The sequence below is a fragment of the Melanaphis sacchari genome, unplaced genomic scaffold (genome assembly GCF_002803265.2).
Source record: "Melanaphis sacchari strain LSU unplaced genomic scaffold, SCAv2.0 Contig0_pilon_pilon, whole genome shotgun sequence".
NCBI lineage: Eukaryota > Metazoa > Arthropoda > Insecta > Hemiptera > Aphididae > Melanaphis > Melanaphis sacchari.
In genome coordinates this window covers 22,789,243-22,815,040 of record NW_020270366.1, presented here as the reverse complement: position 1 = coordinate 22,815,040, position 25,798 = coordinate 22,789,243, and the positions used below count along the sequence as shown (strand labels likewise).

Here is a 25,798-nt window from a genome sequence, read left to right as displayed (position 1 = left end):
AAACCTACAGATAATCTTAAACCGGAAGGTGACTTTGAAAGACCAGTTTATGAGAAATTCAAAACAAGTGAACGACCTACACCGTTCAAGCCATCAGATAATCTTAAACCTGAAGGTGAATTTGAAAAACGTACACCACAAAAGGTTGGTCCTGGTGATCGTGCTCCAATCGTGAAACCTAAAGATAATTTGTACCCCGAAGGTGATTTTGAGAAACGTGTTCAACATGTAGTAGGTCCAGGTGATCGGGCTCCTATAGTTAAGCCTAAGGATAATTTGTATCCTGAAGGTTTATTAGATACATCGTATGTTAAAAACAAATCTGAAGTAACTGTAGGCGATAGAGCTGTTATTCACATTCATGAAGATAATTTAAAGATGACTGGCGAACATACTATTTTTAAGAAAGACGATTTTTCGCGTAAAACTGCTATTCGTTCTGAGATAGTTAAGCATGAAGATAATCTGAAAGTTGAAGGTGAACTTATAGATAATTTCAAACGAAGTGATTTTTCAGCTACTAGAGGGGAACGGTCTGAAATTATTCACAGAGAAGATAATTTAAGAATTGAAGGTGAATTTATTGATATGCGTTCAAGAAATGATTATAGTAAACACGTTGTGAATAAAGTATCTTCCATTACGAAACATGAAGACAATCTTAAAATGGAAGGCAATTTTGAAAAGCGTGAAATAGTTTCTTTTGTTTCTGCTGAGAGACCTACTCAAATTAGACATCCAGATAATTTAAGACCGGAGGGCGAATTTGAAAAACGTACACCACAGAAGGTTGGTCCTGGTGATCGTGCTCCAATCGTTAAACCTAAAGATAATCTTAAACCTGAAGGTGAATTTGATAGACCGTCTCCAGATAAATACACATCTGGTGAACGACCAAAACAGATTAGACATCCAGATAACTTAAGACCAGAAGGTGAATTTGATAGACCATCCCCAGATAAATACACATCTAGTGAACGACCAAAACAGATTAGACATCCAGATAACTTAAGACCAGAAGGTGAATTTGAAAAACGTACTTATCAAACAACTGGACCGGGTGAAAGAGCGCCTATTGTAAAACCTAAAGATAATTTGAAACCAGAAGGTGATTTTGATCGACCATCTACACAAAATTATAGACCTGGAGAACGACCAAAACAGATTAAACATCCAGATAATTTAAAACCTGAAGGTGATTTTGATAGACCGTCTTCAGATAATTATAAGCCGGGTGAAAGACCCAAACAAATTAGGCATCCAGATAATTTAAAACCTGAAGGTGACTTTGAAAAACGTACTCATAAAATAATTGGACCGGGTGATAGAGCACCTATTGTAAAACCTAAAGATAATTTGAAACCAGAAGGTGACTTTGATCGACCATCTACAGAGAATTATAGACCTGGTGAGCGACCAAAACAGATTAGACATCCAGATAACTTAAAACCCGAAGGTGAATTTGATAGACCGTCTTCAGATAATTATAAGCCGGGTGAAAGACCCAAACAAATTAGGCATCCAGATAATTTAAAACCCGAAGGTGACTTTGAAAAACGTACTCATCAAACAGTTGGACCGAGTGATAGAGCGCCTATTGTAAAACCAAAGGATAATTTAAAATCAGAAGGTAATTTTGAAAAACGAGTCGTACAAAAAGTGACTGTAGGTGAGAGGACCCTTGCTTACAAGCCTCAAGATAATTTACGGATGGAAGGAGAATTTGAAAAAAGAGATCGAACTTACACAGTTCGAAAAGTTGAACAAGCTATAATCAGGAAGCATGAGGATAATTTGAAAATTGAAGGAACAATGCACTTTACCAACAAAAACATACAGTCTGATCATAAGTCATTAAATACTGGATATTCTCAAAAAACAATTGAAAATAATCAAACTACAAGCGATCTCAAACGAATAAATCAAGTGGAAAAATCGCATTCCTCTTCAAAAACTGAAAACTATTCTTCAGTACAAAAACTTCAGCAGAGTAATACAAATACTAGAAAACATATTGAATCTCAAATTTCTTTAGGGGATTATGCTAAAGATTCAAATATAAATGAAAAAATTAGTGTCAAATACGGACAAACACAATTTGAAGGGGAACTTAGACAGTCAGCCGAATCACAAAACGTTGAAAATCGTGTCTTTAAACAATCATCTGATTCTTTATCTCAAAGAAGTTCTAAATCAGAAGATCATGTAGGCATAGTGGAAAGAAAAAAATGGGAGACTTCTCAAAGGAGAGATTATTTAAAAGGATCCATAACAGATTTAAGCAGTACCAAAAATTCATCATTATCGAAGCAACAAATAAACCAGACAAATGATCAAAGATATTCAGATAATACAACTCGTCAACATTCATCCAATCATTATACCCACAAGTCTTCACAAGATATCAGCAGTTCAAATCGGCAGCATGAAATAACAAGTGAACAACACATTTACTCTTCACGTCTATCTCAAGAACCTAAAGGACAATTGAATCACGATAGACTACAAAATGATAACCTTATGGATAGAGTACAAGTTACACAGCATAGATATGGGCATCTGAATAATAACGATAGTCAAAATTATTCTTCGCAGCATAGAAATCTTCAACACATTAATCAGTCTAGTCAAAAATATAACAATGAAACCAGTGATCAAAACTATAAACAGAGCATTACTACTAGCAATTCGAAGAGCAGGGAACAAATTCGACGGCCTGAAAGTTTTGTCATAAATTTATCTGACAAAAAATCAACAAATAACCGAAATGCATCATCCATAGAACAGCGTTCTGAACACTATTCAAATAATCAAACGAGTAAAGTTCTCAAAACCGAAGTAGGAAGACAATCGTTTGTTAGCGGAAACATCAACGAGAACAACTCGATTAGCCGTGATTATTCTTCGGATTTGCGTTCAAGCAAGTCAGCTGTATCGAACGAACAGTTAAACAAAAGCAACCGGTATGATACCAGCAGCCAAAATCGGAATGAATACAATCGAGACCATTCTCAATCACTTTCTTCACAGCAAAAATCAGAGCATTCTACTAATCGTTCACATGCCACCGAAGTAAAAAGTTATTCCACTGCAACTTACAGGAAGTCTTTGCATAGCACTAGTTCCAACGTATTAAACATCGACACATCATCCATGTTTGATCGGAAAACTCTAAAGGACCAATCTCATCACCGCAAATCCATAATAAGTTCGAACACCGATCTGAGTAACTCGGTGTTGCACCGCAAAGGAGACGTGACGCATATCGAAGCGCCTCATTACACTTCTTCAGCGGCTGCGGCTCAGAGGAAGAGTATAAATACGTTGGACTCAACATTCGTGATATCGCCTCCTGACAACCGGAATAGTATTAGCGCTATGCACCGTCAAGACAGGATTTCGAGGTCGTCCACGAACAGATCACACATCAGTCTCGGCGATTCGTCAATGGAATCGAGTACTAGTCATTACAGAAACGAATATAAACCAAGAGTGAGTGGCCCATGTCCTGTTCCATTAATCGAAAGGAATCAAGCGCCTTTTAAACACACTCGTGATACGAAAACGCACAAATTCTATAAGTCGACTACAACGGATGGAGATCGTAAATAAATTTTCTAGGTAAGTAAATCATGTTTATGTATTTTAATAAAATCGAAAAATAATTTTTCACTTACCTACTTAGCTCTTAGATAATATATTATAACTTTTCATATTTTGTTCGTCCTCTTATGTATAATATAAAATTACCAATCTGGAGTATTACATAGTTTTTACATTACTTACTATAAACAAGTAATCAAAAAATATCTGTTGACAACAACTATAATACGAGTAAATTTTGTTATATTTTTTAATTAAGCTAAAAAATAATACATAACCTTAATAATAGCTAAACATAATAATTTAATATTCGCAATTGATTTATATATAATTTGAATGTCTACTCTTCCATTGTTCATCATATATTTTGCTTGATTGTCCAAATAATTTATTTATTAATCTGCAAAGATCATAATATACAACCCATAATTTTAGATAGTTAAAATTATTGTTAAAACAAATATGAACAATTGAATCATATTTAAGTGAAATTTTATTGTTGATAACAAATTCTTTATAATGTAATCTATATAAAAATAATTTATATTTTGTTTTAGATAAGAAATGAAATGGATTCAGAACTAGATACTCGACGTTTATAAATAAGAATAGCTTAAACTACTATATTTTACTAATAAATATTTAATTTGAAAATCAAATTACAAAAAAATAATGAAAAAAAAATATTTGATTTTTATTATATTAAAAAACTGTATCTCTTTGAGTATTATAAATTATAAAACTAATGATAAAATATTTTGTAAAAATCACAAGGTCGTTTTTTGTCTGGAATCATTAGATAAAATTGTAAGAAAAAAAATTAATGACCACGGACACTAAAATAATAAAAAAAGGAACATTAAATATTGTAATATTTTACAATTCTAAATTTATTTATTCAATAAAAATATATACCTATCGCAATTGTATACGACAGTGACTCGAAAAAATCTAAATAACGATTTTAAAAGCCACAAATAAATGTACATTTTGATAATTTTCATAAGAGAAAATAATAATACCCGTAAATTATTATAATATACTGTAATAAAAACTGAATTGATGAATTTTATACTACTCATATCATCCGACGTTTTTCGGACATAAAGTATACCTAATACCTACACAAATGTATCCGTCGACTTTATTTGCTCACAATTATTTCGAGACAAAAAATGTAACCAGTGTTTTTAGCAATTACTTATTAATCATTATAATTAAATCTAACTCAAATTCGCCAACAAAATACTTGTTAAACTATATAAGAGCTTTAAATAATCATATTTTATTCAAGACTAATACTTAAATTTAATATATATATATATATTATATATATATATATATTTATGCACTGTGATTTTGTTAATTTATTTTATGTATTGAAAATTGTATTTAATGAGCTGTGATATCTAATTATGAATTTTACAAACTCTGCAAATTCTTAAAAATTGATTGTATTGTTTTTATTATATAACTAAAGTATTTATTAAGATACTAATTTATTATTCTTTATACTATTTTTTCATGTTATCATTGTTGTATTAATGAAATTGTTTTCAGTCAAAAATAAATAAACTATACAAAATCTGAAACTAACAAATAGAATTAACTTTTTTCTAATGTTTTAAAAAGGTATAAATAAATAAATAAATGACAATTATTTTTTAATTGTATTTATTATTCAAGTGTTTTGTAACGAAGATGTACAATAAAACATTTACAAATATATTTTTTTACATGCATATAAAAAAAACAATTCGAAAAAATGACGAAATACAAAGTCAAAAACATTATTCGGGCAAAAACGCGTTCTATTTATAATAATATTAATAAATAAAATCAAAAACACCGACGCTTTACAACGGTACCACAAAATTAATACAATTTATGTTCAATTTTAGACACATTTAATATTATTATTTATATAATATAATAAATACATGTATTTATGTATTTATGTAATATAAAACATAATATATGGATGTGTGTGTGTGTGTGTGTGTGTTATAAATATTTAAATTATCTTAATTAACATTCAACAAATTACATACTAATTTCAGATGTACAGAGTGATGTAATTGTTCGTATTTTGTATTATAAATTGCTTTCAGCGTCGTTCGACATTCAACACGGTAAAAAAATACTTATATTTTTAGCTATAAAAACAAGTTTAAATTTCAACTTAAAAAACAGTTAAATCGTTGGTTGAAATCCAACTAACGACTAAGGGTAAATTGAATAAAATAAAAAAATACATCAAAAGATTGTCTGTTACCGAAATATGCTTCAAGCACACTAACGTCACTAAGTCAAACTATTATTTTCGTTATGAGTAAATGTATTATGTTACAATAATGTCCATAGTTTATCTGAATTAAATAATAAATCATCGACTTGAAACAAAAATATTTTTACCTGTTGACAAGCTTATGTCTAAAAATAATAATTTTAAATATCTAAGTGATAAAAAAAAAAATAATATATATTTATAATTCTTAAATACTAAAAATGCAATCTAAAATAATATTTAACAACATATTATACAGAAATTAATGTAGGTAATAATAATAATAATAATAATAATAAAAAAAAAAACATAACTATATAATTTTGTACAATATATTTAAAAATCTGTATAATATAAGCTAGCTTTAGTTAAAATGCGCTTTTAATGAATATAAAAAAATAAAACTATGCTTTCAACAATTTAACGAGTGTATTTTTTACTAATGCGTTGATATTTGATGTATAATAATTTTAAGTGAGGCGTCAATTAAGACAAAGTGAATCTATTATCCGTTTTAATTGGTAGTTGCAAAAACTCATTGTCACTCTTAGAGAGAATAACCGTCATAGGTACAGTTTTTATTTGGAAATTGAATAATTTATATTCTAAATATTATTGATCATTTATTAAAAAAAAAAAATGTTAGATGGATTTCTTTCTTCAATTCAAGTGATTATTTTTTATTTGTTAACTATAATAATGGAGAATGTTCTTTTAAAACATAAACAACAAATTTAATTTTACGATTGCAAAGAAAATCAATAACCAAAACCATATAAAACAGGTAATAATTAGATTGTAAATTTAAACAAAGTTAAATCATAAATAATTTGTTTAGTGACGTTGCTTAAGTCTCATGGTGATCATAAAATAGTTTTTAATTATTTTACCAGGATTTAGGAAATTTCGTAAAATATTGTACAGAATCAGTTAACATATATTTAGTTAACTTACAATTTGTTAGATAATTAAAGAAAACTGTAATAAATTATGAAAAAAGTTGACTTATGAGTAAACTAAAATGTTTGAAAACTATTTATGTAATGAGTTGACTAAACAAAATTATTTTTTTTAGATGTTTTAAATATTCATTAATCTATAAACTGTACAAGATAGGGAACAATTTTAAGTTCACGCATAAGGATTATTATAAGCAAACACTTGAATTATTTCAAATTGCATCAATTTATTTATAACAGATTAACAATTTTTCACAAAAACAAAAAAATATATAAGTTCATTCATATACTGATCATACATTTTAATTTTAATTTTTATAAATATTATCATTTTGTATAACATATTTTAGATTTAATAAAAAAAATTATCAATTTAGTTTTAATATTAATAAAATCAAACAAACGTATAAATAAAAGCCCCTAATAACGTTTATTATAATAAATTAATAATTATTTATTAATCTCGAGAAACATTTGATTACAAAAAAGAAAATGTTATTATTGATCTTTAAAAAATGACGAATAATTATCGATTGCATTATATTATGAATATTTATTTATTAAAAAAATGAACGCATTTAAATCAAAATTTATACTTAAAGAAATAAATATGGCTCAGTATGTAATTCGTTCAACAGTTTTATGTACATGGTTAATTGGACATCAGTTCAAAGCAAACGATATTTTTTCCTTACCTATTGTCATGCGTAGTGTCTATTAATATGAACGGTTTTATTATAGTAACACGATAACGATAAAGAAATTGAAATTTTTCACTCATAACAACAAATTGCATTTTGATAAATTTACATAAAAATAACACGGTATACAAATTATTTAAAATTGATCAAATGATATTAAAAATTTGGCACAGTCTAATAATTATATATTTACAAAAACACTTTTAAAGATCGTTAAAAAACGTTAAAGCCAAAAAAGAGTTACGAATTTTTAAAATTTGGCATCTAAATAGAACGCCATATAATTATTTGAAATCGTATTAAAATAATCAATTCATAATAAAATATTGATCAACAACTAAATTTTTTCAGAGATCGTTATACCTAATAAGTTAAAACACACGGGAAGTTATAGGGCAATGGAACACAATTTGGGGAAGACACATAGCTCAATATTCTACATAGAAGTTTTTTTTGACATGGAAAACATTTTTTTTTTTTTTTTTTGAGTGGAAGACACAGTCTTGACATCTCAGAAAAAAATATTAATAGTTTGTGTAATTTTCATATTGTTGAAAATAGTCAAACATTATTTGAATGGTTTTTGATAGTTGGAAATAGATGTCCAATGCAAATGAAATCGTATAGTACGTGTGGTAATATGATCATTAATCAATAATCGCTAATTGTTAAAAACACATCTATATCGTGATGAATTTATTATGACTTTAAGCCGAATGATATAAAAATTCAGGTTAAAACTGTACAGTCAATAGATTTTTTTATGTACAAGTAAGTAAATATCAAAACAAACCAAGTAATAGGTACTCAATATGAGCAGTCAGGTTAAGTCCATTGTAAGTAATATCCTAATGAACACCATTTTATTACTCATTTATATTACACACACATACATACATAATATATATATATATATATATATATATATATATATATAATGTATTTTGTAGCTAATGATTTCATGTAGATCTTTCTTAGCTGTGTCCTAGTAAATTATATTGCCCGATTGTCTATAAGCTTAAGATTGTGTTTAAGTTAAATTATATTTTTAGTGACATATTTTTATTATGATTTATAAAATCAAAACATTTATTAAAAATTATTTATATAATATAAATGTATGTGTATATATTGCTCTGTGCTCGAAACATTAACGGCAATATAATATAAAAATATTATATTATATTGTCAGTTAAATCATAATGCGTCATTTTATTTAGTATTCACTATACTTAAGAATTGTATAGTTATCGTCCATTGACCTACGTAATACAATCGTTTTATTTCATATGAATGTATTAGGTAGACACCCCTAAACCATGATATATTATTAAAACATCTTGAACTAGGAAAAAGCGTACTTGAATGATTATTAAACGTTTGGTAAATCGCCGTTGATAAAACATATTAAAAACAATTATACAAATAACATGGTATATCGATGTGAATCGAACGTTAACAGAAACTTTTCGTTTCGGTCGCGATTACATTCAATCAATCTATCACGGATATAACATTATAATAGCCATTCTCTCCTGATGTGGTGACGGCGAATAAACATTATAGACAAATACAATGTAAATATATTTTATGCTACTTTTATTTGTTGAGCGAAACTTATCCGGTAACTTTAGTAATCCAAATACCGGAAATGATTTTCCAGTAGTATTGGTTGAATGCAGGGATTTGGAAGCCATGTAAATAGTTTGTGGGTTTTGTGCTGGCTGCAAGTGTAGCTGCACGGGCTCAGAAGAGCAGGAACGACACGCGGGTGCGGCGGCCATCCCCTTTGCTCCTCCGCCCCATCCCAAACTGTCACATGGATCCATCCGAGCCTGATCCTCCACTCAGTTTGCCACCTTCGCCTCCGGAACCAGCACCGCTACCGTCTTCGCCGCGGTCACCGAAGCCCCCGCTTCTAGTCGACAGGCCTTGGAAGTCCAAGTTGTACTAAAAATAATAGTTTACTATTAAAATATGAACTTAGGTAATGGGTATAAACAATTATGTACTAGGTACAAAAGAACAAATGTATATCGGACGGAAAAATAAACGAGATATTTGGTAGTAAAAACAATTATAAAATAAAGTACAATACACGGAAATGGAAGAAACACTCTTAAATACGTGTAAAATAATTTTGACCTTTGATCGGTTAACACAATCAGTTTTTAATCAATTTTTTTTTTTTGCATTTTACCGCATAAAATATTATGAGAATAAAACTTACTTTAGTAGCGCATACGAAACAGGTTGTGACTACTTTTGATATAACGTTCATTAGCGTTTTAGTTTCGTTTATCACGCTGTCGACCTTTGAAAACGTAGCAGATTTACCAACAGTAGGCATCTTTACAGTAAATTGCAACTGTTGTACGTATGTTGGAACTTGATCCAACTGTTCTAAAAGTTCTTTTTTGTTTGCACCCATAGGAACCTATAAACAAATGATAGAATTTAAAATTAGAAAATACTTTATTACAACGATGAACTTGTTAAATTTTGCTAAGAACTAGGTATTTGGATAAATTAAATTCATAGAATACAAAATAACGTTTCATACAAAAATGATAAGTTTAAAATATATAAATAACAAATAATTGTTATAGTTAATGGAAGAAAATAACATTAATTAACGTATTTTAACAAAAATAGGCTGTTAAAACATGGCAGATTAAATTTATACATACAATTAAAAACAGTAGTAACAAGCTTAATGATCAGAATATTAAACTTGTATAAAATAAATAATACTATATATAGGTTTGACTATTAAATTATTAATTTATTTACTTATAAACACGCACTGAACGACTTTTTATCCACTTTGGCGCATACCGCGTGGTTTTATTTGGTATTTACATTTTTTTACAACACAATAAAAAATCAAATCAAATAGTGGCCAAAAAATATTTGCATTTAAATTTTTTCTGACTACATTTCAATTATTTTTAAAAGCGTAGAAAAGAATAAAACATGGAAAATAGAACATTATTTCTTACCTGATACGAAAATTGTCTGACCAATTTGTACAGCCTATTAGCCTCCTCGGCCAGGTATTCCGCCTGCGTGAACAGATCTTGAGTGGTCCTTAGTGACGAACCGCCGTCTCCCTTGGTGAACTCGTACATGCTCAACGCCATGCCGGACATGTTTTTTGCTCTACGCACAATATCGTTGTCTTCGTGTGCTTTCGTTACATTGCCTCGCTCATCTATGCTGGCGCCTTCTTCGTTGGCTGCGTCGTCATCTTCGCCGGCGCCCCACCGATCCGCTTCCGTATCTACTTCACTCGACGCCAATTTCATCTCCAGACCAGCTTTAGCGATTTGATCTTGTTCCTACGGAAAATATAGATTAGATAAAAAAAACTTGTTGTTAAAAAAAAAATCTACTCGACCACAACCCGATGTCTTACCGATAGATCTAGTCTCACCGACTTCAGCGGTTTCGTCGTCGTACCGTGTTTCTGTAACGAATTCAATATCGTAATCAAAATTAAGTCTTTGAAATAAACATTATAAACACGAAAACCTTATCGAGTCTTATTTAAACTTACACCTGGCCTAGGGAGTGACATGTATGTTTGTTTTTCTGGTATTTGTTTTTCCATAATTTCTTTACACACCGTAGACACGTCTTGAGTCAAAGCTTGCCACATATCAGCAAATACTAAAAACAAATTACACGTGCGCTTATATTTTTGAAAAAAAAAAAACACCGATAAAAGCTGAAAATATAGCTATCAATTATAAATGACGATGACCGACCTTCTAAATTTTCCTTTATGATTTTTGAACAAGGATAGTGAACTAATGCTTGAGCAGCAGTAACAATTTGCGGTGCGTAGACTCGTAAATTTACTTCGGCGTGTTTCGCAGAAACCTGAAGTGATTCTGCAGTCGCTATGTGCCTCAGTACTTTACAAATCTGAAATCAAGACACAATATTTTCATGAATATGTATTACTACTCGTACTATTAATGTTAGCTTATATTTCGACGTACTTCTCCAATTTGGTCTACGACTTCTACGAATTGATCGCCGTACTTGTTAAGACTATCGACATCTCCGTCGGAAGACGTTGTCTGTATGCACGTTACGAGGTCATATCCAGTCCTAATTATTAAAGGTAAGTCATGGGATTGTTCTTTACACGTCGCTATCAGCTGCAGTCTGAGTTCTTTGGTGGCGTCGAGGCACTGGTTTACAGCGACTTCCAGCGATTTCGTTGGTGAGTATTCGTCACACTGTTCCTAAAAAATATTCAAAACAAACAGCATTGTTTGAAATAGTGATATTTATACTCTGGTTGCAGCATCCGATATAATGGAAATTTTAAAATTAAATTAGAATTAGACATTATAGATTTGAAATTTATATGGATTCGATCCAATTATTTATATTATTCATAGTACAAACGTTCATCCAATTACGCATAAAAAACAAAGTCAACGGTTTATTACAAGGGTTTCGTTGGTAAATTTAACTGGTGTATATGAAATATAATTAGTTTAAATATTTTTTGAATTACACAAGACATTGAACATAATATTATATTATATTATTATAAGTATACAACACGGAAAGCATAGAAATGAAATAATGTACACGCACCGAGGTTTGAGATTATAAAAAGTAGTAATAAAGTTTTTTTTTATTATAACGGTCATATTTTTAGTGCACTCGAGTAGATTTTTTTTAAATTAAATTATTCACTAAATTAGTTTATAGTTATAATACAGTTAATTTATTTATTTTTTTAACCATAACTTGTTATCAAAAATAAAAGTTAATATTAGAGAACATAAAGTTTTGATATGACATTATGACACGACAGATATTTGTGCAAATTTACTTAAATAATTTTAATAATTTAAAATATTGGCCAAGCAAACCTAAAATAACAATTTTATAAAATATAGTATAGAAACTATTATTCTGATATATTAATTTATGAAGCATAAAATGCAATTTAAAACAGATTTTATGAAAAATGTATACATTACTAAAAATTCTCATGTACCTACCTTTCATTTATAATATAATCAATATCATACCTATGCATCATAACCAGGATATATGTTGTTCAATAAAAACAAAACTTCAGACCCCCATCTATCATATTTTTGACAGTATATTTAATACAGAATTATACATTTTTGAAAACATGATTTTCTTATCATGTAACGAACAGAAAAAAAACCAAAAAGTTTTTCATACTCTGAACTTTATTCTTCACTTTGACAACATGAAATCTTAACCATTCCTGTTCCCAAAACATAATTTTAACAGTACACATCAAACTTTACTATAGTTTAAACACTTTATTAATAAAATAGGTAATTATAATAAACATTTTTAAAATTTGTAAAAAAAATATATTCAAATCTTTTGTTACCAATTATCTAATTTAAATTAAATTCCTTTAAAATAAAGTGCATATTGCCAGTTAAATAATTATGTTGTTACTAAAATAGAACGAGAAACTTTGTACATTCTTATTATCAGATCATTTTTTATGTTTATTTGAATTTTAAAAAGACCTAATACAAGCAATAGTGTTTGTAGATTTATATTTAAGATAAAATTATACTTTTTAAACAAAAATTGCAAAACTCTAAAAACCTTGAATTGGAGTGGACTTAAACTAAAAAAAAACAACGAATTAGGTGCACCACTGAGTCTTTTAGGATTCGTAATACATTTACGTGTTTTACTTAATGTTTAACCAAAGTAATCATCAACCACATATGATAATCCAGTTAAAAAAATGATTTTCATTGGGCTCTGTACTTCTGTTATGTGAAACTTTAATTTTTTTAATTTCTTCAACACTGTAGTTTCTTATTGCGTCATTGAGATAAACTACTAATAAACTCGATAACATTTACTGTTATTAACTTATTTCAATACATCGAAAATTATTACTCTTAAACGATTGTAAAACGACACAAAAACGGATGTGTGATGTGAATTATTAAACTATTCATTCAGTTTAATATCATTACGTAGGCATATTACATATTTAGTACAATGTTTTTTATGCCAATATCGACTTTGTGTGTGTACAAGTATTTTTAACTGAGACAAATATAATATTATAAAAAAAAATAGTGTAATATATTTTTTATGTACGTACGTGCATTGTATAGACACGTGTGAATACAGCTATTATTTATATATAGTAGTGTGCATACATATTGTATTTACAGACAGTGTCTTATCGGGTTCAATCGTTACGGTATTTTTTTATTTATTATTTTTTTTTTTTTTTTTATTATTATTATTTGACCGAGTTCTATGCACTGACGTACACATGCTACATAATAAATATAATAATATTTTATCGATTTATTACTATCCTAACATCTTAACATATTTTTTATTTTTTTTGTTTTGTTTTGATTAATGAATCGAAATACTGTTTTAATCATTTAAAACGTTTAACAGACAAAAATGATTTATTACTACTGTTTTATTATTATTATCATCGTTGTGCATTTTATCGTCATTGTTATTATCGTTTTACATTCTCTTGACTCAAACAAAAGTCGATAACACAGTGGTTCGCCAATTGACGCACGCACACCTATTATTTTAATACATATATACATCAATATATACTTGTTGCCCGTACCGCATTGAATAAACATTTTAGCTTGACACACTCAAACGACACTCGACTTATTTTTTTTCTTTTTTTATTTGCAGGCCTTCGTCAATGTTTTACCATATTAACCACCAGATCCACCAGATCATCGAATAGGTTTGTCGACACTTATGTGAATTAAAAAGCGCCAAAAATTCGGCGAAAATTCAACTTGGCATTAATAATGTTTCAACGGCATAAATTGCGGTATCGCGATAAAAGTAATCCTATGGAACAATAACTATTATTCTATAATATTTGATATTTTTTTAAATACGTTTTGTTTCGTTAAAAAGATATTTTATTGTGTTAATAAAAATACTATGTGTATTTTTATAGCAGCTGGTCACTTAGTATAAAATTTTGATTCGTTTATATGCTGACCACAAATTAACGTTACATAATCATAAAAATAAAAAATGTAAACTGTCAAAACCAAACGGGATATATAAGATTTGTTCATACTTTTTTTCCTTTTATGTACGGTATTTGAATTTGAATTTTTGTATTAAGACGTGACTGCGTTCTTGGCGTTCTAAATTTAATTATATTAATATAGAAATACTTAAAATATTATTTTTTTTATACGACTATTTTATTTATTTATTTATTTTTTGTTACAACATTTAAAATATTATGAATTTGTTTTTATTATTTTAAGTAAAGGTAAAGTAAATGTTTTTTCTTTTTTTTTTCATTAATTTGTATAGTCTTATGCAATATATAAGCTAATCAACTATTATACACTTTTAATGAATGTGTTCAAGATTTATATTTTTATTTGAAATTAATTTTTTCGGTATAATTTATGAGCATTTTTACAATTAATTAAATGAATTATGAAAATAGGTTTTTTTTTTTTTATTCCGTCAACATTCATAGATAAAACATATATAATTTTTCTTAAATACTTATTGAATGGAAAGTCTAAAAAAAATATTAAGAATATCATCATAACTCACAAATGGAATTTATATCAAAATTCAAAACAATATTAAAATATCTGTCAAATGCATACCTATCCACTTAAGATAAAAAATGTAGCTTAATAATTATATCACCTAACATTTTTTCCATTTCTTATGAATAAATTGAATATAATATTATTCTATCCGTTAAATGCCTATATTATAATTATTATATAGGTAATTATTAAGTCATCAAAATGGTGTAAAAAATAAAAATAGTATTTAAATTACCAATGTAATAATTGGTAAAATATCGAATCACAAATGATGATAATTAATTAAAATTATTTTAATTTTAATTGTTTAAATCCATAAAGAGCGTCTAGAAGTTGGCAATGACAGAGTAGTTAAATTAGAATGCGTTATAATGTGTACAGTTGTGTTCATTCATTATTGATGTGTGCTTGAGTGGATGGATGGTTGTTTGTGTAGTAAGAGGGATATGTAACCTACATAGGGATGATATAATACCGTACACTTAATTGACCGATGTCAGACAAACCAAGCCAATCTTAAAACCCCTATCTTAGTATTCTCGGTGTTATGCTATAATTAATTATATAATAAATCTTCGTTAATCAAAATAAAAGAAATCAATGTTTACGTAAATAGTTAAATATATTTAATTAGGCATCCACAGCTATAATAAATGAAAATCCATGCTAAGCTTTCAAAAGTAAAAAAAAAAACTTAACTCTAGAATTAAACAAGACTTTTATGACTTATTTTAGAGATTTTATATTATGATGTAATGAAATAATAAAGTATTTTTGCTATTGTATGATGTATTCGGTTCACAACGTAATATATATACTACCTGATCTAAAACTTTATGAACAACCAATGTATCCTTTTAAAAGTCAGTAAACTTTATCTTTAAAATAACTTTTGAAAAGCTTTAAGCTACATGAATAAATTACAGATATTATTTTATTATAAAAGATGGAGTTGGTTTTAAGAATCATTTTCCATTAAAGATGTTTAATATACTTAAAAGGATTTTAAAAAAAATGTTCTATCCTAGATCTAAGTAAAAGTTTAATTATAGTTAACTTTATAAAAAATTATTCAATATAAAATCTAATAATAGAAATTAATATTTTTATATTATAGGTACCTGGTGATTCGACAATTCGTATACATATCATAGTTACTAAATATTAGATAAAAAGTGTGAATCTATCAGTTACTTTTAGTTTTATAATTTAGCACTTAATTTCAAAGTTTTGAATATTTTTAAAAAAAAAAAGAAATTTTTAATAAATTTATTTAACTCATTGTTTTTTATTGTTTCTACAATAGTTTTTAATAACAACTTTAAGTGTATATTTAAAGTTCAGTGTAAATATAAAATACGTTCATATTAAAATGTATAATTTTACAAATATATACATTATGCCCGTTTATGTAACTATGTAGATATACATATTTTATGAGTGAATACATTTGTAAACAATATATATATATATATATTACTAGCTATTCTCATTTTTCATGCACTTTGTTACTCATACAAAATATATCCGTGTAAGATTTGGTTGTTTAATGCTAAGATTTAGCGTATTGCATGTATATATTTTTAATTATCTGATTTGGTGTATAGATGATATTTCCGACATATCTACTTTACATAGCTGTCCAGCCTAGCATTGCTTTTTTTTGACCATTTAACAGCAGCATTTTTTTAAATTTTAGATTTTTTTTTTATTGAGCAATCTAAATTTGATTTCCTTTTCATTCTAGACTAAAAACAACAACTCATGAAGTTTCAATAGTGTGAACCAAAAACAAAGAAACAGTTTTGTATTGTTATACTACATAAACTATTCACTAAAATACTAATTTCTATTACGAATAAAAAAAAAAACATTATGTGCGTATTTGTCGATTATTTAAAATATTAATAATTCGATTATTCATCAACTTATAGTAACAAAAATAAGCTTGAAACCTGTTCCGCGATGTATTATTTCATAATAAAGATAATCAGATGAGTAGTTTTAGAGAACATGAGTGACAAATATTTACATTTTCACGTTTACATATAGATGTTATTGTATACTAAATTTTTCAGGAGTCTAAAATCAAATCAATTTTATTAATATGAAAGTTTTAAACTTTAACTTTTAAATTATCTTATATTACTATTAACTGTTTGTTATGAATACTTTATTTTAAACAATTTTGTTTTTCAAATAAATCTATTATCGTCAATGTAATATAATTTTATTGTTGTGTTATTATTAATATTATAATTTGTATTATGTAACTTGTAAATATTAAATAACAACTCAAGTTCACGAGTTAATTTATTTTGTACATTACAAAGTTTCTTTGTCGTTCTAGTTTACGTGAGATCTTTTCTCTATGTATTTAAGTTTAAATTACGTGTAAAGTTCTTTAAATTTCCATGAAATTTAAACTGTACATATTTCGTGTTGACGTGACGCTCAAAGTGATTTTAAAAGTGATCGTTAGCGTGTTTTACATTGTCTATCTGAGATACAATATTATGTTAAAATTTATATTTTTTATGTACTTTGAACTACTTTTTTATTTTTAAAACAAGAAGCAAACCTATCTGAGCAAAAGTTTTTAGTTGCACTTAGACATGTAACAAACAAATCAACTCTGAAAATCACATTTAGTAAAATTTGTTATAATAGTAATAATAATGTATAACTACTAAAATAATTTGATTAAATGTCAACGGCGACTTATTATATTGTGCCTTACTTGTCATTTATGCATTAATTTATTATAATAATAATGTGACGTATATTAGAAGATACAGTTCTGGAAATTGTAAGGACCATTTACCTACGTCATATTGTTATCATTGACATTAAATATTATAGTAGTGGGTAACAGAAACTTTTTAAAGTACGAATACTAAAATTTAAATAATTATCTTTACGAATCGTTCGTCAATCGCGATTCCTTTATATATAATATTTTGAACACAACTTACAAGTCTAGCTGCGGCTCTGATCAACTGATCGAGATGCGTTTTGACACGATCACACAGCGTCAATATATTTTCTCGGTGCTCGTGCCTAGTGTACGCACTATCCGTGAAGTCTTGTGTGAGTTCCATGATCACGTCCATGGTGCGCAATAGCGTTTCTTTTTCGCTCAGCACGAGTGTCAGCCTACGAACATACACACACGCACACATATAAATACATTAACATATTATAGTGAAATACAAGTATGGTAAGTATATACATTATACATAAAATATATGAATGTATGATTTATAAAAGCATGCAATTGTTAACAACCCCACGACGATGATAATCAGAGCGACGGGTTGATCCGGACAAATCGTTTTTTAATGAGCTCCACAGCTATACAACATAATAATATATGTAGGTACACGACACCTCGAAATAACGATATAGTGTTTGACAGTTTACATTCTACGCAAGCGGCGGATTTAAATGAACAAAAAAAAAAAATACATATAAATGTAGCTAAAGTAAATGAATCGCAAAAGACAAATGAGTCGGATATCAAAACGGAGTGTAAAAATAAGCAATTTAGTAGTGAATTCTATAAATCGTCACTGTCATTAAACAACGCGCGTTTATTAAGTCATGATATTATGCATTTCGAACTGACAGTAGTAAATAATATCCAATGATGCATTAACTACCGTCACGTAGTAACTTGAATACAATATTTTATAAGAGTATTATAATATTTACTGTTGTGTCACGTTAGATGTCGCTAAAATATTAGTTACCTACCTAATACTGGTCATATATGCATTTGTCGTCGATGAACGTGTAACTAATAATAGATTTTTCACCAAAGGACCATGCACTATACTTATCTCTACAAATTGATAAATAGAAATAATGCAGTTCCAGAATAGTTCTAAATATGGGTGCAGTGTAGCTGCTGTATTAGGGGTGGTTTGGACTTATCTCTCGCGAGTAAAACGGCTGCTGTATCAAATTATTCTTGATGTCAGACGAAACTAAAGGATTATAATAGCAACCTTGAAATTAGGATCAGAAACTTCACTAGTAGTTTTAGTACAATTACGTTAACTATATAAGGATTATTTCATTTAACAAACGTCGCTGAATACTATATAGTATACACTCTATGATACATAATTAAGAGTCTGCTAAGAAAAAACAGAAGAAAATCTTGATGTCTCATCTAAATAATTTTTTAATTTAAATGATATATTATGTCAACATAATGCTAAATTAAAATATATGTAGTATAGAAAAATATTTATGTACGCATTATAATCAAATATTATAATAAAATGTGGAACCAAATTCACAATGGTACGACACATGTTCATATACGATGAGCTAGCTCTAAACTCACAATATTATTTATTCTTATGATAGTATATTATTATAATATGTACTATAATTTGAGAATTACAAAAACATTTTTCAAACTAAATATCATGTCTTTTAGTCTTGAGTATATTTTATGACAAAAATAAATTTTACCAGACAACTAAGTACATATTAAACCTATAGATAAAACAAGACATAATATATTACACTATTATTATTTATGAATAAAAAAATATAATATAATGTCTATGAATGTAGGTATTATGAAAAATAATAATTTTCTGTTTTTATACATAATGTATGAACGCATCTACATTTTTAAAAGTTTTAATGATTTATTTACTAAGTCATTTTTCATAACACATACACTTTCATTTATAATTTTCATTACAATTAATTTTAATAACACGCCTACAAAAATGAATAATACAATTTTTCATTTTAAATACAATATTAGATAAAACTAAAGTAGAATTTTAAAATAAAACAGTTTATTGAAAGGTAAGTTAATAAATTATATATACATAAGATTTATCACAGTTATCTTACATATTCAATTGTAATTTGAATGTAAAATTTTAATATCTTCATGATAAACTATGAATACCTATGTACGTATAAAATGTTTTTTTAATTTAAAGATTTGATAAAAAATATAAAAATAACTATTAAGTATTAACATACTAATACAATTTATTCATCAACAAATTATAAATATACATTTATATTAATCATATACATAACTCGTACGTTAGATACCTAATAATGATCTATAGCTTAGATTCTAGGCTAATAGTTTACTTTCATAAAATAAATAAACTTCTAACGAATTATCAAAGTTCATATACAAATATGGAACAGAAACGCAAAAATACTCCATTTATATCATAAACCAATTTACAATTTTAATCAATCATCTTGAATTCTTTACTAAAACTAATGTATAAAAATGCATGATGAAGTTATGCGATGTCTAAGTATATGAACTTCCACAATTATTGTCATGTTAATGTTATTTAAACATAAATATAAAAATGTACAAGGGATTTCTTTTAATCACTCAAGTTTATGAATGTTTTAAAAAAACTGTGAATGACTCATGTAATATTAAAACTAAATTTCACATACTATACTCAAATAAGTAACTTGTATACACAACAGTAGGTACTACACACACAATATTGTTTGACTCACTAGTAAAAAATATTCACAATTGTACTACATTGTTTTACTTTAAATAAAGCAAACCTCAAGAAGCGTTAAATTCTTGGCATAACGTTTACAGCTATATTTTTCAATCAGATTAAAGATATAAGATAAAAGTATAGAGTTTATAACATGTAGAATTTATATAATTTATATATTTTTGATAGAGCTTAAAAACTAAAATGTGTGGTTTCGAGAATCATAGACCTCCACGAGTAATGAGTATTACTTGACTTTTTGATTTTGATTTTTATAAGAATTTATTGAATTATGCAATATGCATGTCCAACCAAATATGATTTAAATCAAGTAAAAAATCTCAGTTCAAACTCAACTTTTTCACTAACGTCAAAATTACCTATACAAAATATATTTATATTTAATTCATATGCTGATTATTTTTTTGAATTCAATAACTTTTGTGAAAACCCAAACGGTGGACACAATGATGAAAATAAATTTTCAACATTGTATTATTTTTACTATAAATTCGAATATTTCGGACGCGTTTCAATTTAAATACACTACGATTTGTTTAAACTAAAAGCTAGCGAGCAAACAAACTTGTTTGCGAACTGCCTTCGTGTAAAAGTCGTACACGGTTGTATCGTTTGTGTGCTCGAATTCGCTTAATTTATTATATAGATATAAAGTCACATGGATAATATATTAAGGTACACGGGTGTGCGTGTAATCAAAACTTAAAACCGCAATAATTTCTTCTGTGTTGCAAAAATTTTGTGTTTTTTTTTTCACCTCGAAATCAATAAAATTTAGGTTAGCCAAAATATAAAATCAACTTAAACGTAATAACGATGGTCCCTACAGTCTTCATACGTAATCGTCGACAGATTCTAGAGAACCAGAGAACTGTACACTCGAGCTTAATACAGTATAATAACTACCGACCGTGAAGCAAGGGCACAACAACAAATTCCAGGACGCGCCCGCACTGTTTTTTTTTTTTTTATAAAAATATACCGACTCGGCGCCCTCCGCCCACCTGCGTTACGTTAACGCCCACTGTTGTACTACAACACTATTATTATTATTATTAATGTTAATGTTAATAATATTAATAACCGAATCGCACTAAATATACCTCGTCATGTCGACAAACGAGTCCAGGACGTTGAGCGCGTGGCCAAGTGTGTTGCCACTGTCTTGTTCCGATATGTACGGTGTCAGGGCCATGGACTCGCCGCCACCCTCCTTCACGCCGTCTTTGACCACGTAATGGATCAGGTCCATGGCCCTGCGCATCTGGCAAAACACCGTGTCCCGGTTTTGGCTAGCCTCCGAGCTGTCCGGGTGCCTCAGACACGCCTGTAACACACGCACACACATACACTCGTGTAATATTTATTATGAAATATCGTATTCGCGTGACGTCCACATTCTGTATAAATATATATATATAAATACACTAGTATAAGATAATATTAGGATTCGTCCGTCGTATCGTACATAAATATAATAAGCTCTAAGCATTATTTCATATCGTATATTGGTGGTATATATAGGTCCTTCGAGATAAAGTTACGGAGCGACGATGAGGTGACCAAGTTTATCGGGGTGAACGGCTAGAATCGGGGAAAAATGAATGATAGTTTATACTTGAAGTGCGCTTTATGTAGGTAATCGCTATATGGTCAAATCACATTTTCATTACGTTTTCATACGCGTTGGATGTTTTTGCTCTTATCGTTGATAAACAGTAGGGCGATTTAGAACATTTCGAATGGTTCAAACGTCAGCTAATATTCCAACAAAAATTTAATCGACGCAGAAGTCCAATAAAAAATATTGCTACAGAAAATTGACAGTCGCCGCACCACTGATATTAAAACATAATACACACGCGCAATTAAATAATCAGGGTTTTGTTAAACATCCGCAGAGTAAAAATTATTCGACATACGAAACAAGTTACGCCTGTTAAGATTTTTACAATAAAACTGTGATATAAAAACAATTCATAGTTAAAAAACAGTGGCGTATTATTTTAGTTTTTAATTTTGAGAAAGATGGAGAGGGGGTGTTCTCCGTGTCTGAATACCTCTTAGCTTAAAAATTAAATAGCCCTAAGTATTAATAATTTACTCGCGCTTATCAAAATATTTATATACAAACTGCAAAAGTGAAATTAATCGTATTAGATCCTACGCCATGTTTCGAAGTATGTATTTAAGCTAAATTTATCGGTTACTTAGTATAATACCCAAGATTTATTTGAATTTCATCGGGTCATTAAGGGATATTTTGGACACCCTTCTCCCACACTAGAAAAATCATCCAAAATACGCTACTAGTTCACACTACTATACATAATGTAATAAACTACACATATATAAGCAGTAAGCACATAAATATAAAATATTAACCATTAAAAACGAACGATGAAACGAGTTATATGCAATTTTATTTTAAAAAATTTCAGAGATCAAAATACCGATTATAAAATTAGATACCAGATAAAGAATGTTCAACGAATAAAATCATTTGGTGACGATCTGCATTCGTATATTCACGGTGAGATCTACAGATCAGTTTCATGTCAAGGAAACTGAGGATTTATACTTTTTATGTAAGAAATTGTTAAATTTATAACCTAAAGGACTCATTTTGGTATCAAATCATAGGCTCTATTTTTATAATATTGAATATTTATATTATATTATAATAACCAATAAACATAACAAAATATAACACATAATTATATGTGCCCATGTGAAGAATATTTTATTTTTTTGTTAAAATATATTTTGAACAAGCAACAATAGTATTAACATAGATATGAAAATATAACTGGAAACCAAAGAATCTCTCTTTCAAAAATATATAACATTATAAATTAATTGTTTCGATTACATACCAATTATTTCAAAGAAAATTGTCATGTTTTGTTATCATCTTCGGATTTTAAAATGTTCAGATCTGACTCTAGCCACGATACATCAACTAAATATATGATGTCACATACGATTTGGCGTTGTCATATACAATATAATGTACTCACCTTGGACGAAGTCAACAGCAGCATGGTGGATCGTTCGAGTACCTGCCGAGCCGCGGCAATCTGAGACCGCCGCCGTTCGTCTTTTAGGTCGTTTTGCCGTTCACCCGTCAGGTGAGCCAGCTCCACCATTTCGGTGCCAAAGTGACTGAACGCTTTGACGAACTCCGTGAAGTTGTTGACGCCTTCCAACCGGCCTAGACTTCGTGACACCTATACGACATAAAAAAAAAAAAAAAACATTCCGGTTAAAACATTTCTGTTGTAAATTGTGAACTATATAATACATAGATACATGGTATGTTATAAGTCCTCTACTTAAATAAAATTCCCTTATCAACTACATATGTCGCGAGTCATGACTAAATAATTGGAAATGATAATATGTCAATTAAACAATAAGCATGTTAGGTTTCTATACACGAATAAATGTTCTTATAATAATATAATATATATATATATAGGTACTGTTAAAAGTTATAACAAATAATTCTATGTTTATTGTCAGAACAAAAAATATTTTGTTTAAAAAAAAATTATTTTTATATTATGCATTATTTTACAAAAATAAAATGACCTTTGTCCACTATATTAAACTATCGTAAATAATAATGAAAAAAACACAAACAGTAATACGTCGGATTTAAAAGATGGCGAGTGTGATATATTAAAATATTTCACACAAAATCATAATTTATACAGTTGTTTTTTTTTTATTTATTATTATTATTATTATTTTCACTATTATTTGGTTTAAGTATATTTCAGTATTTCATTTTTTTTTTTTTTTTTTTATAACATTTTTACATATTTTTAAAAAAAATATAATAACTCCAACTTAAATTCTGATTTTGTTTGTGTAAACTTAAACAATAATTTCTGTAAAAAATATTGTAATAGTTATTAAATTCATGTTCATAAATTAGAGAGTTTTCATATTATGTAATATAAATTATATTGCAATCACATATCCATTTACTAATAAGTGGAATTGACTAAAAAACACAGTAAAAAATAATATAAAATTATTATATTATTTTTAAATCTTTGAAAATCTATTCATTTAAAGAAAAAATATTTGTAAAACTCGTGATTAATTCTGTAAAATCTGGTATATTACAATTGGATAATAATGGCCATTTATCATTTAATTAGATAACTATATAGTTTTAAAATAATATGGACATTTAATTTAATACTAAAGCATATGAAAATAAGTAATATTTGTGCGTCAAATTCAATAATACCTATAAATATTAACAGAATCATAAGTTTTAATGAACCTCACATATATAAGAGGGTATTAACTTCGATAATGAGTAACTAATGACAAATTATGTTACTCTCTAAGAATATTATTAAACGTATTATATAGTTTCATAAAATATTAGCTGTATTAATCTATAATTAAAATATATTGCTTAAAATCAAACTTTATACCTTCTATAGAATTACCTCGCCAATTAATATACACTGTCACATTAAACCATAATATGACTCCTCTATTGACTATTATCCGGATTAACTCGGGTAGAAATTAAGTCCTTGAAAAGGGGGACGAATGTAATATTTGTACCTTTATTATAAATACACACGTATAATAGCATTTTTGATTATATAATACAGTTAAATGTTTGTATAGTTTATGGTTTCAAAAATTAAAGGTTGTATTCATGAAAATTACAATGTCAAATAAAATCGACTTAATATACTTATAGCCAATTTAAAGCTGTAGAAATACTTATGTAAATTGTATTAAATTGATAAAAAATAAACATATTACAAATTAATAATCCATTATTAAATAAAATCTAATTTAATATCAAAATTAAATTAGATCAATCATAGTTTGGTATTATCATTGTTTTAGAATAACAAACATCGTTAAATTATATTTTAATTTTAATCTACAAAACCTACTATCTAAGCAAGGTTTTAAATAATTTAATTATAATAATACCTACTATAGCATCTTTATAATATTAAAAGATGACAAATGCAAATGTAAAAAAAATTACAAATATCAAAAATCATTTATATTTATTCGTAGTCATCTTTTAATCAGATAGTTGTATTAT

General features: G+C 27.7%; 2 protein-coding genes across 3 annotated transcripts in view; one reads left to right on the top strand and one right to left on the bottom strand.

Moving 5' to 3' along the window:
- LOC112599234 overlaps positions 1–4,266 on the top strand; it is a 22,533-nt gene extending 18,267 nt beyond the window's left edge. The window contains 2 exon segments of the mRNA XM_025346056.1: positions 1–3,621; positions 4,161–4,266. The exon segment at positions 1–3,621 is cut by the window's left edge and continues 9 nt beyond it. Of these exon segments, the coding sequence (XP_025201841.1) occupies positions 1–3,612 (3,612 nt within the window). The 3' untranslated portion in view covers positions 3,613–3,621; positions 4,161–4,266.
- Positions 4,267–7,675: 3,409 nt separating this feature from the next.
- The window catches only part of LOC112591081 (alpha-catulin), a 43,986-nt gene continuing 25,863 nt past the window's right edge, over positions 7,676–25,798 (bottom strand). For both annotated transcript variants that reach the window (XM_025334738.1, XM_025334744.1), the window contains exons 4-13: positions 23,724–23,933; positions 21,807–22,030; positions 18,142–18,322; positions 11,558–11,806; positions 11,321–11,480; positions 11,110–11,222; positions 10,969–11,019; positions 10,553–10,891; positions 9,781–9,987; positions 7,676–9,500 (exon numbers count right to left, since the gene is read on the bottom strand). In XM_025334738.1, coding sequence (XP_025190523.1) covers positions 9,366–9,500; positions 9,781–9,987; positions 10,553–10,891; positions 10,969–11,019; positions 11,110–11,222; positions 11,321–11,480; positions 11,558–11,806; positions 18,142–18,322; positions 21,807–22,030; positions 23,724–23,933 — 1,869 coding nt within the window. In that variant the 3' untranslated portion in view covers positions 7,676–9,365. The remainder of the gene's footprint in view (positions 9,501–9,780; positions 9,988–10,552; positions 10,892–10,968; positions 11,020–11,109; positions 11,223–11,320; positions 11,481–11,557; positions 11,807–18,141; positions 18,323–21,806; positions 22,031–23,723; positions 23,934–25,798) is intronic.